The sequence below is a fragment of the Suncus etruscus genome, chromosome 4 (genome assembly GCF_024139225.1).
Source record: "Suncus etruscus isolate mSunEtr1 chromosome 4, mSunEtr1.pri.cur, whole genome shotgun sequence".
Lineage (NCBI taxonomy): Eukaryota > Metazoa > Chordata > Mammalia > Eulipotyphla > Soricidae > Suncus > Suncus etruscus.
The window spans coordinates 160,915,734-160,933,398 of record NC_064851.1 but is presented as its reverse complement, the minus strand read 5'-3'; the positions used below and the strand labels follow the sequence as shown (position 1 = coordinate 160,933,398).

Sequence of the window (17,665 nt, the reverse complement as noted above, 5' to 3'; positions counted from 1 at the left end):
ATATTTCAAAGGGGCCCTGAACTTTTGGTAGATGAGAATCAAATATAAATATTTATTAAGTTTTCTGATTGTGAATATGAATTATAAACATAAAAGTATAGAGAAAAGGTCATATTTGCTTACTAGTAACTATATTGTTAGTATCAAACAAGTTATTTTTGAAGGAAAATATCCTCTGACAAGAATTTTAGTATTTTCATGCAGCTTATTAAAGAATTCCCAGTACCATTATGATTTCAATGAATTGAATTTCTTCTAGGTTCTGCATTTGTGACATTTATTAGTTTGTTAGTTCTATAAGGTTTTAAAGAGAAAAAATGTTACTACAGATGTCTAATGAAGGAACAGTAGATCCATGATTAAAATAATTATGTAAAAATAAATACTTCCTGGAAATAGGCAAGTTGTTGATATGTGTGTTGTTTTACTATGGAGAGACTCAATCCTAGCTTCAAAGGTCAAGATACCTTTTATCAAGATTGGTCTGAATAATTATGAGACCAACTGAAAAAGTATATGGAAATACTCACTGAATTATTTCCTATCTATCCATGTATTCAATCTTCATTAGTTTAAAGTGAATCTCTCTGCAACATTCTTTGCCTCATTTCTACTGTTTTTTAAAGTACATTTAGAGTTTGGCAAGACTAGATTACATTTTCTCTTTTGTTAATAAATAGCTCTTACTAGCTAATCCTGATCTAGATGTTGGTAGTATATTCAGAGAAGAGATGCTTAATAAAAATAGGGTATGAAGAAAACACTTATGAACTATTTAAGAATGTTTAGGAAAGGGTATGGTCAAGGGAGTTAGAATGGTAACATGAGAAATAAAGAAAATTCTTTATTCTTCTAATTGCAGAGATTTTTTAAAATCAATGGCATAGTTAAAAGGCAGGCACTCTAGGGATTAAATGTATATCTTAATAGTAACACATATGTGCATATAATTATTAACTTTTAACTAATTTTTAAAAATACAATATGGCCATAAAATATAATAGGGCTTAAAAGAGAAATGTTTTAGACCTTTTGTTAAAATGAGTCTAACGAATCATAATGCTTTTATTTGTTTTGGGGTGCCATACCTGGTGGTGTTCAGGCTCATACTCAGGAATCACTTCTGGCAATATTCAGGGAACCATGAATGATGCAAGAGGCTGAATCCCAGTCAGCCACATATAACCAAAGAGCCCTAACTGCTGTACTATTTCTCAAGCCTGAGTTTTTTAGTTCATTTTTATACTTAATGATGACAGTTACATGTTTCAGTAACTCAATACCTAATTGTGAATGCTTGGCATATCTTAGACCCTCAAGAAGTGAGTGGAAATGACTGTACATCTATCTTCTCCTGTGTATTCAAAAGCCATAATTCTGGCTTAAGCCATGATTTTGGCTTGTTTTTAATAGGTGGATAAAAATTAAAATGAAATAATAGCTCTCAAGCCTATAGATGCCATGCTGGCTCAGTATTAATACTGACAGTAGTTCTTCTTTTAAAAAGCATTTTTAAAAGCAAGTATATTAAAATATCTCTACTAGAAAATACTAAAATTTGAAAGGACCTTCTATAGCCTTAAAAGTAAAAGGCAGTTTTCGGCAAAGAGGTACAACAAAGAAGTTATTCCAAAGCTCAGGTAGGAGGAATTCAGTGAAAGTTGTGTTTGCATTCTCCATTGATAAGCCTGGGTCTGACCTGGCCAATGAGGCACCTTCGGCTGCTCTCTCTGCCCTTTGGTGACTGATCACCTCTAGTCCTTTCCTAGCAACTCTATGACATCTAATACAAGGATGCCAAGTCATTTTTAAGATTCTACCTCACAGGTCCTGGCACTGGAAATACCTTGCTTCAGATACTAATACTGGTTAATGTAGAAAAATTTCTGCTTAAGCACCACTCACTTAAAAGTATAATCTGATTTCTTTCTGCACCTTTTGAAAAAGAGAAAAATCTCCCAATTCTGTACCACGTTACATGGTTTCACAGTTTAAAATAATATCACAGCTATCTCATTATTCAGACCAGTCCTTGGTTTTGCAGAAAGTATTTTTCTTCCTTATTCACAAACTTCTCAAGTAAACAGTGTGGTGTGCTTTTGCAAGTCTGATGATATTTCATGCACACACACACACACCAAAAAAAACCCTGGTCAACCTCATATAATTTTTCTGTTTCCACCTGTATCATATATTCTATCTTGAATTTTTTTATTATTTTTGGACTTTATCTGTGTAAAGTTGAGATTAGGTAAATGTCAAAAAAACTAATTCTAAGCTATATTTCTACTTTTAAAAGTATATTTGAGAGACAATTATGGTTTGAGGGCCTTCTTTGTGTCAATTTTATATCAGCAAGGAAATATGTAATGCTTTGTTTTGAATCTGCTGGATTTCATCAGAATGACTTCTCATTGACAAAGTTGTCCCACAGACAGTCATTCCCAGATGGCAATTTTAAGAATAACACCTAAATTTCTGCCTGTTGGAGAAGAAATGAGTAAAAGGGAGCATCAAGTGTCAGGAATTAGGCAGCTCAGTTACTTACTGGTTCCAAAACAAAGCTTACTTAAGACATGAAATTGTACAATAGCCAGGAAAAAAAGGAGCTTACCTACTAATTTAAAATGTAATGATGCATTTTATCTAGGGATGTAACTATCTTAATACATCTATTGACATTTCTCTGCTATGCAATATTATTTCTTGCCGTCAATAGTAACATGTCTGTTCCTTTCTCAGCACCAATACCTATATCTAAAAATGAAGAGCCTCATTTTTAAAGTGCTAGCTATGCTAATCATTACTGAAGTTTTCGCACTTTAGAATATTCTCACGTCAAACTAATTTAGGCACTCGCTGAAATGTTTTCTCATTTGCACTGTATTTTCAAAGATGCATAAGAAATTTAGATTTTTCTGAAAGTGCCAAGTGTGCATCTATAGAAGTGAAACATTGTGTTTATTCACAAATTAATTAAATTAATTCATTCACAAATTAAATGAAAAGAATGATATTAGAAAGTTCCCAATTAATGGCAACTTAAATGCTCCAAATTCAATTTAAACTCTACTATAAAACAGATTAAACTAAATTTCCTTTTTTTTTCTGTTCTCTCACTATTTCAAAATACATAAATCCTACTGAAGGTAACTTTTTCCCCCACTTCAGAATACCAGGCACTGGTTCATCCACTGGGAGTTTTGTCTTCCTTTAATACCTAAATAGAGAAAACAAAATAAGTTATTAAGCTGGTATTATTTTGGTGAATAGAGTAGATAAGCCTAAAGTCAGTCTTTTAAAAAAATTATGTAGCAGTTTCCCTCCACCTTGTGAATTAGCCATTGATAATGATTTGAAGAAAGTGATTTTTGTCTATACAGAAAGTACACCAGCCTGGTGATTGCCTATGATTGATGTCCATGGCTAAAAGAAACATTCTCAAATAATAAAGAGTAAAGCAGAACTCAGAGAGCCTAGAGTCCTTCTCTGGCCAATTTGGTCCACCACAAAGCAGAATTCTGACCCCCAGCATTTGTCCTTTATCAATATGAACTTTAATGAAGAATGATGCATTAAGCTGCAGAGGCTGGGCTGAAACCTATATAGTAATCATTATATTTACATAGAACTTTATTGTATTTACATAGAACCTTATGTAAGAGGAAATAAGACTACACTTAGTTTTTACTCTATTTTTTGGTTTGCTTTTGTACCATACTCAATTCACCAGACCAGATGGTGCTCAGGGCTTATTCCTGGTACTATGCTCAGGGATCATTCTTGGTAAGGTTCAAGGGAGCACAATGGGAATCAAATCAGGTCAGTTGTGTGCAAGGCAAATTCCCTACCTACTCTACTAACTCTGATTCGTCACTTAGTTCTGTGTGCAGAGCCAGGAGTAAGCTCTGAGCACAGCTGGTGATGTTGACTCTTTCCAAAGTGCCCTTTCTTTTCTCTCCCCAGCACAGTCCTCCACCTTCAAGTCCCAGTTCAAATGCTGTCCTAGATCAACTCATGCCTTTAAGACAATAGAAACATCATTCATCAGAACTCTGATCTCGTAGAGGAAGCCAGAAGCCAAAATATAAGAAAAAGCAAACATCTTTTCTTGTGAAGATGAAGGTATCTTTCTCTGTTTTTTGCACTTCTTTATCTCTTGTAGGTAAGCATGCAATTTCCTATTTTACGTCACTACCTGAAAGTCATTTTATATTTTCAAATTTCCTTCTAACCATTGTGGCATAGTAAAATTCCACCACAACCATGACTGCAATAGTTACAATTAATTTTTTAAAGAACGCCTTATACCCCAATACTGGAACAATATGATAATTTTTCTTTTCTTCAAATATTTAGCTAGAGGTAATTCAATGGATCCTATACCTTTTATGTAATAACAGCCACTACCTCTGGAACTATTCCTAGTTGGTTGGGGGTTTGGGAAGGCAGCAGTTTTACCTGGGGGTCATCTGACACTCCAGTTTTCTACATTTTATTTCACCCTTTATGGCATTTTTATATTACATATTATAGTAAAGTGTATATTTCTCTACCCTCTCTTTTTCTTTTTCTTTTTTTGTTTTTTTTTTTGTTTGTTTGTTTTTGTTTTTGGGTCACACCCGACAGCACTAGGAGCTACTCCTGGCTCTGCTCTCAGAAATCACTCCTGGCAGGCTCAGGGGACCATAAGGGATGCCGGGATTCTAACCACCGTCCTTCTACATGCAAGGCAAACGCCTTACTTCCATGCTATCTCTCCGGCCCCCACCCTCTCTTTTCTAAGCCCTAAATTCCGCAAAGGAGGCATAACTTGTCTATTAATCAAGTTCTGGATAAGCGACTACAAAGTTGCAATAGACATACAGAGATATCAAGAGACTAATAGGGTGGAAAGAGATAAACATTAAACAGAGAGATTCACAAGTAATAAACTAGATTTACTGTGGTAATAATGCTGCAAAGAAGAGTGTGAGTTGGGGAACAATCATGACAGTACTCATTCATGCCTACTTTAGGACTCAAATGCACAGTGGAAGTGATAGTGAAGAGAATTAAGGACTCCCCAAATGATGTTTACCATTTTTTAAAATTATTTTTGCTTAAATCACACTGATATTTAGGGGAGCTTGCAATGAAGGTACAATCAACATAAAATATAGACTTTAAATCTGAGAAGTTTTCTATTTGATTCAGAAGAATGTATCTGATTATCTCTTTTCAGATTTGTTCCTCTCTCTGCCTGCAATTTTCCTTCCCTTCTCATATTGAGCTAAATCAAGTAGCTTCTGCTTCTTAGTATCAGGTGAGGAGCCCTTCCATGGTGAACACAGCCTACAGAGGAGTGCATGACTCTATGAAGGAACTGGGATATTTTAAGCTCCCTTTAACGAACAACCCCATTTAGCAGCCCTGCTACAGGAGTTTGAGCAGACCTGGAAAAGCCTCAAACTACAATTTCATGTGCAGCTAACCTCAGTCTTGGTGTGTGAGTCAGGGAGAAATTTCTTCTGTAGGGAGATGTTTCCAATGTTGTTCTTTTACATCTTTCTGCAGGACCCAGTGGCACTGGCAACCCTCTAAATGTCCAAGCAAAGTTGATGCATGCTTCGCATCACTCTAATGGTGATCTCACTGCTGGAAGGTATCACTCATCTTCCTCATGGATGGCCTACTGTACAGTCTGCGTCTAGTACCCAACAATACTATATAGGCAGTGCTTCAAGAGGCAGGACCAACCTGCCTCATTTGTTTCCTTTCATCACAGCCTTACTTTTGGTTACATTTCTTTGCCAGGCTCTTCCTCATATGTCATTCAAAGGAGGTTTCAGGGGAAGGATAATGAAGGGATTTACACATACCCCCACATTACCTATTTCTTGTGGTTTCATGCATTCCTGGAAACTTGATCTTTACAAAGAAGGTGCCAATAGTATACTTTGAAGCAGTTAATTTTCCAAATGTACTTTGAAGAACTGAAGGAATTTTGCTAGCATTCTGTGCTCATCTGTGAGAAAGTGCAATCCTTTGACTCATCTATTGAGTGATCACATATTCAGCCACGAATGGAGGTTTCATTGGTTAAACTGTGTTCTGTGTCTATGTTCTGTCACGTAGGACAGTGTGACAGAACTTAGGATGATTAAAGTCTGAGAACATTTCCCCATCCTCTTTCCTTTGTATAGCATTAATAAATATCAAAAAACTATTGAGGCTGGAATGTTAGAACAAGGGTTAAGGCATTTTGCCTTGTGTGCAGGAACCTAGTTCAGTTCCACCACTAACTGGTCCTAGAGCACTACTGGGAGTGACCTCTAAGCACAAAGTCTGGAGAAATAACTGAATGCCACCAGAGTAGCCCCCAAGCCAATCAATATGTAAATAAAAATAGCTCTACTGAGAGCACAGTTCTGTGTCATCTTCTTTTCTTGGTCTGTTTTACAAGATTATTGCTATGGAAGTAGAAATGAATGTGATGTGCACTGTCACTGAGCTAACATGCTCTGCGAAGAGAGTTAGGCAATCAGACTTACGGTGAAATGGTGCAGCCCGAGGCATATGCATGATGTCCTGTGTAGCGAATGTCACAGCGCACCACGTTGTTGGAATAGTCCGATTCAGGCACCAGATAGCTGGGATTCACACTGACCTGGACAAACATAAACATCATCTGTGTTTCAGATGGCATCAGTAGTGTTTATTTGCTAATGCCTTCCAATTTCTACACTAGGAAACATGCTTTCTTCAATCCTGCACAGAGGCAATTTTAATCAGGCAGCTCTAGAGACGTGGCAGGAATCTGTATTTTTCCCTAAAATTGTTCAAGATTGGTTTAGAGTCAGTTATAGAAGACTGCTGCTCCCAGGACCATGATTATTTAGCATTTTTTCTCCAGAGAAAGAAACCTATGAGGTTGCAGTAGAAATAAATCAGAGGTACATATTTGCATAAGTCTGTACCTTGAGAATGTAGTTTCCAGGTTGGATGTCTGTAATATCGATCCATTGGCAATCTATGTCTGCATTGTAAGTGTCATAACATCCAGGACTCAACCCCTAAAACAGATTTAAAAATTTTAAGATGATACGTGATTAGATGCATTTTTAAAGTGGTTTTATTAAAATGTTAAGTTAATGCTTAGAAAAGACAGACATAAACCTATACCTAATGCATCACTCTCCAGAAATGTACTATTAATCATTCTTATATAACCTCTGTCTAAGGAGCCAGAAGACAGTACAGCTGTCATAGCACATATCTGACATGCACCTGATTCAGAGTCAGTTCCCAGCACCACTTGGTCCCTCGGTATCACTAGATGCAGCCCTGAAGGTCTCTAAGAACTGCTGAGTATGGCCCCAATGTTGCTAGTATGGTTCTGGTAAGCCTTCAAACCATAAGATATGAGCAGCATTGCATATTAGGGCCCTTTCTTAAACAGCAAGATTGGTTGTGCCCCCGAACCTTGGATCCCAACTTTGGAATTGACATGGTTTTCTTCACCAGCACCAGGAATCGAACTTATACCAGGAAGGCCCTAACACTGCCCTGGCACCAACTTTCTCCAGAGTGGGTTAATATGACACCCTCATGACTAGGAAACAGCAGCAACTTGAATTCAGAGCAGGTCTTCCTGCATTGCCACCTAATGGAGAGATGAAACCAGAAGACACTCGGTGACAGCCTGACTTCAACATAGGCTCTGTGCAAAACACAAGTTCTCTAATATCTCTAATTACAGAAACCTGACTGTGACAACCATGATTGAGGAGAATTTTTACTGGGACAATGAAGAAAAACTTTAGGGTTCAACAATTTAGTATGCCAGGAGCCTGTCGTTGGTCTTATGACAGGCTGCTTCATGGGTAGGGTCTACCTGTTTTGGCCAAAGGTTTTTCCTTTCTATTTTCCCCAACTTTTGCTAAGCCTTTGAAAAAAATGCCACTCCCTTTTTGTTTTTTCCTTTTCTTCTTTTTATCTTTTAAATAGGGACACCCTAGTTCTTTTTCATGGAACCTTGGATACGAATTACTTTGTCTAACCTTATATTTCTGGCTTTTTTGTTTTGTTTTGTTTTTGTTTTTGTTTTTGTTTTTGTTTGGTTTTTGGGCCACACCCGGTGGCGCTCAGGGGTTATTCCTGGCTGTCTGCTCAGAAATAGCTCCTAGCAGGCACAGGGGACCATATGGGACGCCAAAATTCGAACCAACCACCTTAGGTGTGGATCGGCTGCTTGCAAGGCAAACGCCGCTGTGCTATTTCTCCGGGCCTATGTCTGCTTTTTTTCTATAAAATTAAGAAGAAAATAAAAAAGAAAGGATCAGGTCCATAGGCCAAGTGGTCTCAGGTGTACTGGTGGAGGAAAAAAAGACAGAACTAAATATCCAAGCAAAGTCAACAACTGTTGAATCAAGAGACCTAAACTTTAGCAAGATAAACTTAAATGGACCTGATATACTGGCAGGCCAGGGGGAAGAGATTAGTGGTATAAGATGACTCTGGGAACACTGGTGGAGGGCAGTCAACACTGTGGGAAGGGCCTTGATTCACTGTATATCTGAAATTCAGCTACGAAGGACTTTGTATCACAATGGTTTTAATAAAATAAAATTTATAATAAATTGCTGTTAGGGCAGAATTTTTTGAACACTTCCTGGAAGGTCCCTCCTTCAGTAATAATAAAATGAAGATAAAATAAATATTTAAAAAACCTAGCTTAAATACTGAACTAATTTAAGAAGCAGAAATACTAGCATCTTTAACATCTGTGAGATGAGATCTATATCTATTTATAGATAGATAGATAGATAGATAGATAGATAGATAGATAGATAGATAGATAGATAAATAGATAGATAGATAGATACTCTTCATAGCAGAATAAACCACAAAAATTTAAGTCTTACCAATGTTGGAGAGATATGTAAAAATCACCTTCACTCATATGTCCTCTCTCAGTACAACCCTTCTTTCCCCTCACCTCTCTAGTTTCTCCCCTAGGAAATCATCTTTCTGTACTCTGGGGAAAACACAGTATTCCATGTAATAGGAGTGAGTACCGTCTTGGTCCACAGTACTTGTGATGGTTCATCTACAAATTTTTGTGTAATGAAGAATTTGAGGGTTTAAATTCTTGTACATAATTCAGATTCTGATATATAATGGATATGTGTGAATACTTTTCGCTATTATCAGTCACTGCTCCCACTACTACTACTAGCACCCAACCCTTGAACTGCACTGTAAACTATTGGTTTAGATGTCTGTTTCAGAGAGCTTGAACTGATGCTACACGTATTTTCTTCCTCCAGTGAATAAAAGACCTTTAAAGGATGTTGGAACTGGTACCCTAGTACTAAGCATCGGTACAGCTGGTACAACTGGCAAGATTTAAGTATTTATTTAGTTCTTGAACTAGTGGACAAAAAAGTTTTATAAAACTATTTAGTTCATAGGTGCCTCACGTATTTGAAGTCAAACTCTGAAAATAAACTGGTAGAACCTTAGCTGAGATTCTAAATTAGCCATTTGCTTTTAGTGAACGGTAATTCCCTCACATTAAAGTAATACAATTAAGGTGACTGCTTCGCTTCTAGTTCTGTATATATTTAATATGTAAATTTCTTACCTAAGAACTGAATAGTTATGGAAAAGTAGAAATAGGAACTATGCGTAGTTTTATGTTTGGATACAAGAAAGCAATAGTATACAGCTAACTGTAAGTTAACAAGTTGTAGTTTTCTGAGAATTGTTCTTCCTTTATCAGGGGTCTCAAACTCAATTTACCTGGGGGCCGCAGGAGGCAAAGTCGGGGTGATCCTTGAGTGCAAAGTCAGTAGTAAGCCTTGAACATTGGGGGATGTGACCCAAACAACTAAAACAACAACAACAACAAAAAAAAACAAAAACAAAAAAAGATTCCTCTAAGGTAGGGCCACAAAATGTTGTACGGAGGGCCATTTGCGGCCAGCGGGCCGCGAGTTTGAGACCCCTGCAAGTTTAAATGAACCTGTGTTGAAGAGACAGCAATAGAGTGGAAAATCAAATCATTTTTAATGCAAACCTTGACAACTAGCAAGCAGTGCATAGAGGGAAGAAAGGGAGGATTAACTAGAAGGCCTGCTTGTAACACAAACTGGGGTCACTCCAAGGTACAAAGGAAACATGATTTATGCAAAGCAGCATTCAATTCTTTCAGCAAGTGACTTGTCTGGGCTGTGAACTGCTGCTTTTTCTAAATGAAAACAGCACAATTCTCCCAACTGGACGGTGCTCTGCAAGTTGGGTGTCATTGAATCAAAAGGAGTTTGCAATCACATATAGGTCATGCTACACTTCCTTTGGTTTAAAGAATAAGAGTAGTCTGGGGCATGTGGATTGAACCCTTTCCTCCTCCAATTGCTTCAACATTCTAAACTCAGAAAAATAAATATTGTTCACAGTTAGGTCACCAACAAGCTTCCTGCCACAGTCCTGGAATTGCTTCCCAAAATGCCTGCTGTTGATCACTCTGTGTCTGAGTTATGTACATTCACTCCTCCGTGCCAAGAGTCTGGCTGGAGTAAAATTACACTGTCTTTTACAAATTAGGGTTTCTTATGGAAATCCTGGCACAGCTTTTAACTGACACACATTTTCCCATTACAAGACACACAGAGTGCTTAGTTCAGCACTATTTTAAAAAATTCATCTAAAGGCCATCTGACATCAATTATGCTGTAGGTTGAAATATATGTGCAAAGGGCGATGGGGACGGGCAGGAATGTGTCCATCTTTTCTTGCATGAGGAAGTGCTCCTTAAGAAATGCTTTCTCTGTTGTGGCAAAGCTTAACCAACATCCTATTTTTAGCTAATAGGTAGAGGGAGGAATGGCTTTGCCATGGAGAATTGAGGTATCTTTTCTACATCTTCTTACCTAGCCAATTAATACAGCATAAATGCAAAAACAATTTTTTTTGTCAAAGATTACATTACTGCTTCTTATTGCGGAACATAAGTATGGGTGCACATTGGCCTTTGTGATGATGAAATACTTCCGGGGATCATCCCTAGATTGCCCAATTATTTCCCATCCTTACTTGCTGAACACAATATGGGCAGGGGAAAAGAAGTGTAGACAACTTTGGCTCCATTTTGGTTTTTTTTTTTTTTTTTTTTTTTTTTTTTTTTTTTTTTTTTTTTGGGGGGGGGGTCACACCTGGCAGTGCTCAGGGGTTATTCCTGGCTCCAGGCTCAGAAATTGCTCCTGGCAGGCACAGGGGACCATATGGGGCGCCGGGATTCGAACCGATGACCTCCTGCATGAAAGGCAAACGCCTTACCTCCATGCTACCTCTCCGGCCCTTTGGCTCCATTTTGAAGCCTATAGGTTCTGACTTCAAAATGTCAACTCACCTGGGTGTGAGCAGTGCAGGCAAATCGTCTATGATAGCCATAATCACAGGATGTGTCCTCAAGACAGAAACTGGCTTTGTGGCCTTCAGCCACTCTCCTCTGTGTACTGGCATCAAGAAGGTCATAGTGGCTGAATTCATCCATGCTGTGATAGTGTCTAATGTCCCCCACAACATAGAGACAATGGTCAGTTACAGAGAAAGCAATGAGGAGAGACAATACCTTCACCACTGCCTCCTTCCTCTACTTTCCCACTAGTGAAAGTTATCTTTGTTTATCAAAAGACACATGTGATATTACAGTTTTTACCCAGGGACAGCATTCTAAGTTGTAAGCAACTCTATTGCTGGTGGAAATGGGCAGACTTATCTTGCATACTTTTTTTTTACACCCTATGTTATCTTTTATTATTAAATTAAAAATACAAATTCACGTGTGTTTAATTGAAATCTGCCTTATGTTCTCTTGTATCCATTACCCCTACTGGTATTTCATTTTAACTAAGAGCACTTGGGAGGGTACTGGGCAGTTTTTAAAAATTGAGTTCTTATCTATTTAAACTTGTTACAAAGAAGGGGCCAGAAAGATAGAACAGTAGGCAAGGAGTTTGCTTTGCATGTGACTAACCCACATTTAGTCCATCAGAAATGATTCCTGAGCACAGAACCAGGAATAAGCCTGAACAATTCAGGCAGGGGTTGGAAGGAAGGTGTGGGGAATGATGATGTATGAGAGAGCACTGGTGATAGGATTTGACATAATGGTGGGATTGATATTGAAATATTATGCCCTCAACTCAACTATCATAAAAAAGGAAGAAAAGTTGAAAGATAATATAATAAAGTTAAAGAAATCTATAATCAAATTTGCACACTTTTCACAAACATAATCATTCTGTTTTCTATTAATTTCCGCATGTGCCAAGTGAATTTCTCATAGCTTTAAGTATAAAAGCATAAACACTTTCCACGTTTAAAAAAAATCACAAATTGGAGCCAGAGCGATAGCACAGCAAGGAGGCTTCTGCCTTGCATGTGGCTGACCCAGGTTCTACCCCAACGTCCCATACTGTTCTCCGTCTGCCAGGAGTGACTTCTGAGTGCATAGCCAGTAGTGACCTCTGAGCGCTGCTGGATGTGCCCCCAAAACAAACCCCAAACCAAAAATCACATGAACTTTGCTTTATACATAAAATAATTCTGTTATTAGCAAGTAAAGGCTTAGATTTATTTTTTTCATTTCATTAAAGAAAAGAAACTGAGCTGTTTATTGTCTCACAAAAAGACCAAGAAATGGTGGGTAATGTGTTTAAAGGCACACATCGGGAGTTTCTAACAGCATGTAAGTTACTATGATATATTACGTAACTACTTATTTTTTCTAATCGAAAGAAAGGTACTAAATTTTTTATTTCTTTTTCCAACATGTTGGAGCGTTTCAACATGTTTTCAATTGTTGAATAACAATTTGCAAATGTCTCCCTCCCTAGAACTGTTTTCTTGCTACCCAGCTCCCAAATACCTTTTGCATCATTCAAGACTCCAATCAATTTGTACTTCCTCCAGAAGCCTTCTTAGACTATTTTTAGAAATAAAATCTTTAATTGAATCACAACTTATAAAGTTGTTCATGATTGAGTTTCAGTCATATAATGCCCAAACCCTTCACCTGTGCAAATTTCCCACCACTATTACCAACCGCATTTCCCTCCCAAATGTGGCCACCCCCATCTCTTTTGGCAGATATTTTTCTTATCTCTCTCTCTTCTTTTTATCTTTCAGACATTGGCTTTAGATATATTGTACTGAAGGGGTATCATTCATATTACTTTATCTGCTCTCAGCACCCAGTTTTATAGAACTATCTTATTTGAAAATCATTAAATTTAGAAGAGAACAGATAACTACCTCGACTTAGAGAAGGGCTTTTTTAAAAGATGGAGTAGGAGGCTAGAGAGATGGTACAATTGGGAGAATATCTGCTTTGCATGCGACCAACCTGGGTCTATCCCCAGCATCCCTGATCACCTCCTGGAGTAATTCCCAAGTCCAGGAGTAAGCCCTAAGTACTGCTGGGTAAGACCCCCCCCCCAAAAAAAAATAAAAATAAAAACTAACAAACAAAAAAGTCCAAGTAGGTCCTTCTCAGCTCATGAAATATTTTAGCTAAGTCTTTCTTTCTTAATGGGAACAAATGAAACAAATGTGATAATAATGTGTGAACTTTATTATATGCTTTAAAATATGCTAAAAACTATGTTATCTTGACTAGTAGAGGGAAATTGTAGTGAAGCCAAATGTCTTATCAACAGTTTTAGGAAGCTGGGCTTATTTTTCATTTTAAAAGATCTAGTAGTGATATATTAAAGATAGATTTCCTTTGATCATATTAGAAAACACAACAGAACATTCTGTTCTGTAAACAACGGAGATTTTTCTCCTTGGGGTAGAAATAATTTATGAGGCTGAAATAGATGTGTCAGCACTCAAGGGCTCGTGACTGGATATGTGCAGGAGCATGAGTTGAACCCTGGACCCCCAAGCACTACCAGGGGGTAGCCCTGGGGGATCCCCAGCACCAGTGAGTGACCCTGGTTTTCCCCCTGTATCACCAGCCTTAGCAGTACTGGCTTCAACCACCCAAAAACTGAACCAGATGGCAGTTAGCAAGTAATTGCTGGGAGTGGTACCAAGGGCTATTTGAGAGCTGCTTTGAGGGAGTAGGGTGTGGGGGAGGAGAAAGTGAAGAAATAGATGAGACTTAACCTGTAAGAAAAAAAAAACTGAAAATGCAACTCAGAAGTATGAAGAGGTTCATATCTTACTGATGACAGCTGTGCCACTCCCAGGAATATCTTGGCCTGCTTGGTAAGAAATCTGACGTTCCTTGGTTTTTCACTCTTTGGGGAAATCTTAGATAGCACCTGTGATCATAATCTCTGACATCTGCTCTGTAGCTGACACTGTGGGTTAGAAAACAAAACAAAACAAAACATTATTTTTGTTGAAAATAGACAAAACTCTAGGTTAGGCCATGATAACCCACCTCCCTCAAATTATATTATCAGTCTTCTTATTTTTATATTGTGCATTTACATTGCTGACTCTCCAGCTCCAAGCACAGTGCCTGGATTGCCTTCAGAACTCAGGAAGGAATTACAACTGGGGGTGAGGGCGGAATTAAAAGCCCATGATTGCAATGGAAAAATAAAAAAAAAATTAGCATTAAAAGTGAGAAATTGGCTGTGTTTATAATCAGATTTACCAATATGGATTAGTTCACCTCAGGTGATAATTACCCCTTCAAAAATTCATCCACATTTAGTCAAGAACTTTGAATGAAACAATGCATTTCTTCTTGAATAGTAAATTATGGTGAAAAGTGGAGGATGAGTGTCCTCAGATTAGATATCTAATTGCATCTTCAAAACAGAGACATTAGTAATATCATGAGCTCAAGAGGGGGAGACTGTAAGTGATGCCAGACTCAAGAATGGAAATCATGAATTTGGAATCTGTGTCAACACAAGAGGCTGAGCTGATAACACAAGGGGACGGGAGGCTGTTTGCCTTGCACGTGCTGACCTGGGTCGGTCTCTGGCATCTCAGAGCCAAGAATAACCACCTGAGACCCGGGCAGATGTGACAATAAATGAATAAAAAATGTTCGACACAGACTAATAAGATAAGCGGTATGTTTCTTTCTTAATTTTTAGTGTGTGGCATGTAGTTATTACAGATGTTGAACTTTTTTTCAGACCGATCAAAATGCCTTTTGCTCCCTCTGCTGGTTTCCCCCCCCAAATGCTGATGTTATTTTAGGACCGAGGTTAAAAAATAAAGCTCTTGTTTGGCTGAAGTCATATGAAAACAACTTAAGTTCGCCGTGGCTTCCAATAGAATGTGAACACTATCGCCTTCGCCACGCTGCCAAATCAGCCCCAATTTTTTAAGCAGCAGTGAATAAGTTTCTCACCTCTACCCCTATCGATATCATACGCCCTGTCTAAATTTTGCCTTGTTTGGGGGGTCACACGTGAGCGACGCTCAAGCTGAGTCCTGGTTCTGCACTCAGGAGTCCATCACTCTAGGGGGCCCATACTGAGGTGCCAGGGATGGAAACCTTGGCTAGTTCCCTGCGAGGCAAGCGCCCTCCCCGCTGCGCTCTAGCCCTGGCCGCACTTTAAGGGAGAGCACTGTGAGAAGAAGTCAGGAGCCCCCCCCACCCGCCACCAGCCCCACCGACACTCTCCAGGATGGGGGTTTGATTTTTCCACTCTATACCGTAGTTGTCAATCCAGGCCCGCACACTCTGGGGGTCCAGTCCCTTTAGCCGACTGTTGTCCTGGGCAGGCTGCCTGGCGCTTGGAGACCCCAAGCTAGGGGGTCCCCGCTTCCATACCTGGCCAGCATTCTCCTCGGCGGCGCAGCGCAGGTTGTACATGGACTATCCTCTGCACGTATGTGGGACGCCTGGAGTGTAGTAGGGGGTCGGGGACCAGGTCGGGGAGACCTAGAGGGGACAAGGAAAAGGGGGTGATGTCGCTGGGGGCCGGCCCAGCGACTCCAGCCAGGCTTTCTTCGGGCCTTGCCCCCCCACCCACTGCCTGCTGGTCGGGGTCCGAAGAGAGGAGAGACCCCGAGCCAGGGGAAAGGCCGGCCCGGCGCGTGAGCGGGGCGCATGGAGCCGCGTGCCGGGCGGCCACTCGGGTCCCCCCCGCGCGCGCTCACCGTACTGGAAGTAGCCGGTGCCGTAGCCCGGCCGGTGCCTGCCGCCGGGCCGGGGCCGCTCGTAGGTGTCGTAGTAGTTGTAGTAGGGGTTGTCGTCCGAGTACTTGTAGGGGTTGTAGGGGTCGTCGCCCAGCATGCCGTCCACGCGCGCGGGGCCGGGCGGGCGGGCGCGGAGGCCGGGGCGCGCGGCGGGCGCGGTGCGGTTGTCTCGGTCCCGGTCCCGGAGCAGCAGGAGCGGGGTGCGCGGGCTGGCGGCGGCGGCGGCGCCGGTTCCCGGGTCGCGGCGGCGCTGGGGCTGGTAGCGCGCGCCCTGGCTCAGCAGGCTGAAACACCTGCCCGCGGTTCTCCCAGCGGAGGCGGCTGGCGCCAGGCGCCGGGCGCGGGGGGCGCGGGGTCGGCGGGGCGCGGGGGCAGCGACGGGCCGGCGGCGGGCGGGGCGCCGCGCGCCAGGGCGCACAGCTGCAGCGGCCCCAGCAGGAGCGCGGTCCAGGCGGCCAGCATCGTCCCGCCGCGTGAGAGCGCGGCCGGGGCCCTGGCCGGGCGGCGGCGGACCCTCGTCGGGCCGGCCGAGCGGGAGACCCAGGGAGCGAGACCCGGGGAGCGCAGCCCGGCGGCGGCGTCGGGGAGCCGGAGCGCGGAGTGTCCGAGTCGGCGCGCGTGTGCGGAGTGGCCGAGTGACAGCTGCCTCGGCCCCGCCGCCCCTCGCGATCTGGCCACGCCGCGCGCTTGGGAACGTGCCGGGGGGGGGGACGACCGCGCCCCCGCCCCGCCCGCCCGCCCGCTCCCTCCCTCCGCCCCCCACCCGCGGCGCCACCCAGACACGTTGCACGGGCAGCGAACGCGGGGCAGAGCCGGCGGAAGGGGCCCACCCCGGGACACGCGCGCACGCACACAGACACACATAGGCACACGCAGAGATGTACAGATACACAAAGAGACAGACAACAACAGACACACAGCACACACAGACACATACGCAGACACACACAAATACACACAGACATACATCAGAGACACACACGCACGCTCATCCACAGACACGCATAGGCACACACAGAGATGTACGCAGATACACAAAGATACAGACAACAGACACACACGCACACACAGACACACAGACACAAATACACTCGCAGAGACATGCATCAGAGGCACACACGCACGCTCACCCACAGACACACATAGGCACGCACAGAGATGTGCACAGATACACAAAGAGACAGACAACAGAGACGCAGCACACAAAGACACGCAGATACAACGCACACAGACACACACAAATACACACGCAGAGACATACATCAGAGACACACACATAAGCTCACCCAGAGACACACATAGGCACACACAGAGATGTACACAGATACACAAAGATACATACAACAACAGACACACAGCACACACAGACACACAGACATATGCAGACACACACAAATACACACAGACATACATCAGAGACACACACGCATGCTCATCCACAGACACGCATAGGCACACAGAGACATATACACAGATTCACAAAGATACATACAAAAGACGC

The 17,665-nt window shown here is 41.5% G+C and overlaps 1 protein-coding gene across 1 annotated transcript; it reads right to left on the bottom strand.

The window, feature by feature from the left end:
* Positions 1–6,529: 6,529 nt before the first annotated feature.
* LOX (lysyl oxidase) lies at positions 6,530–16,626 on the bottom strand. The gene is given in 10 exon segments (XM_049771402.1): positions 6,530–6,649; positions 6,960–7,055; positions 11,396–11,552; positions 14,220–14,357; positions 15,371–15,372; positions 15,797–15,841; positions 15,843–15,907; positions 16,126–16,453; positions 16,455–16,484; positions 16,486–16,626. Coding segments are annotated over 10 exon segments (1,122 nt in total).
* Positions 16,627–17,665: the final 1,039 nt, after the last annotated feature.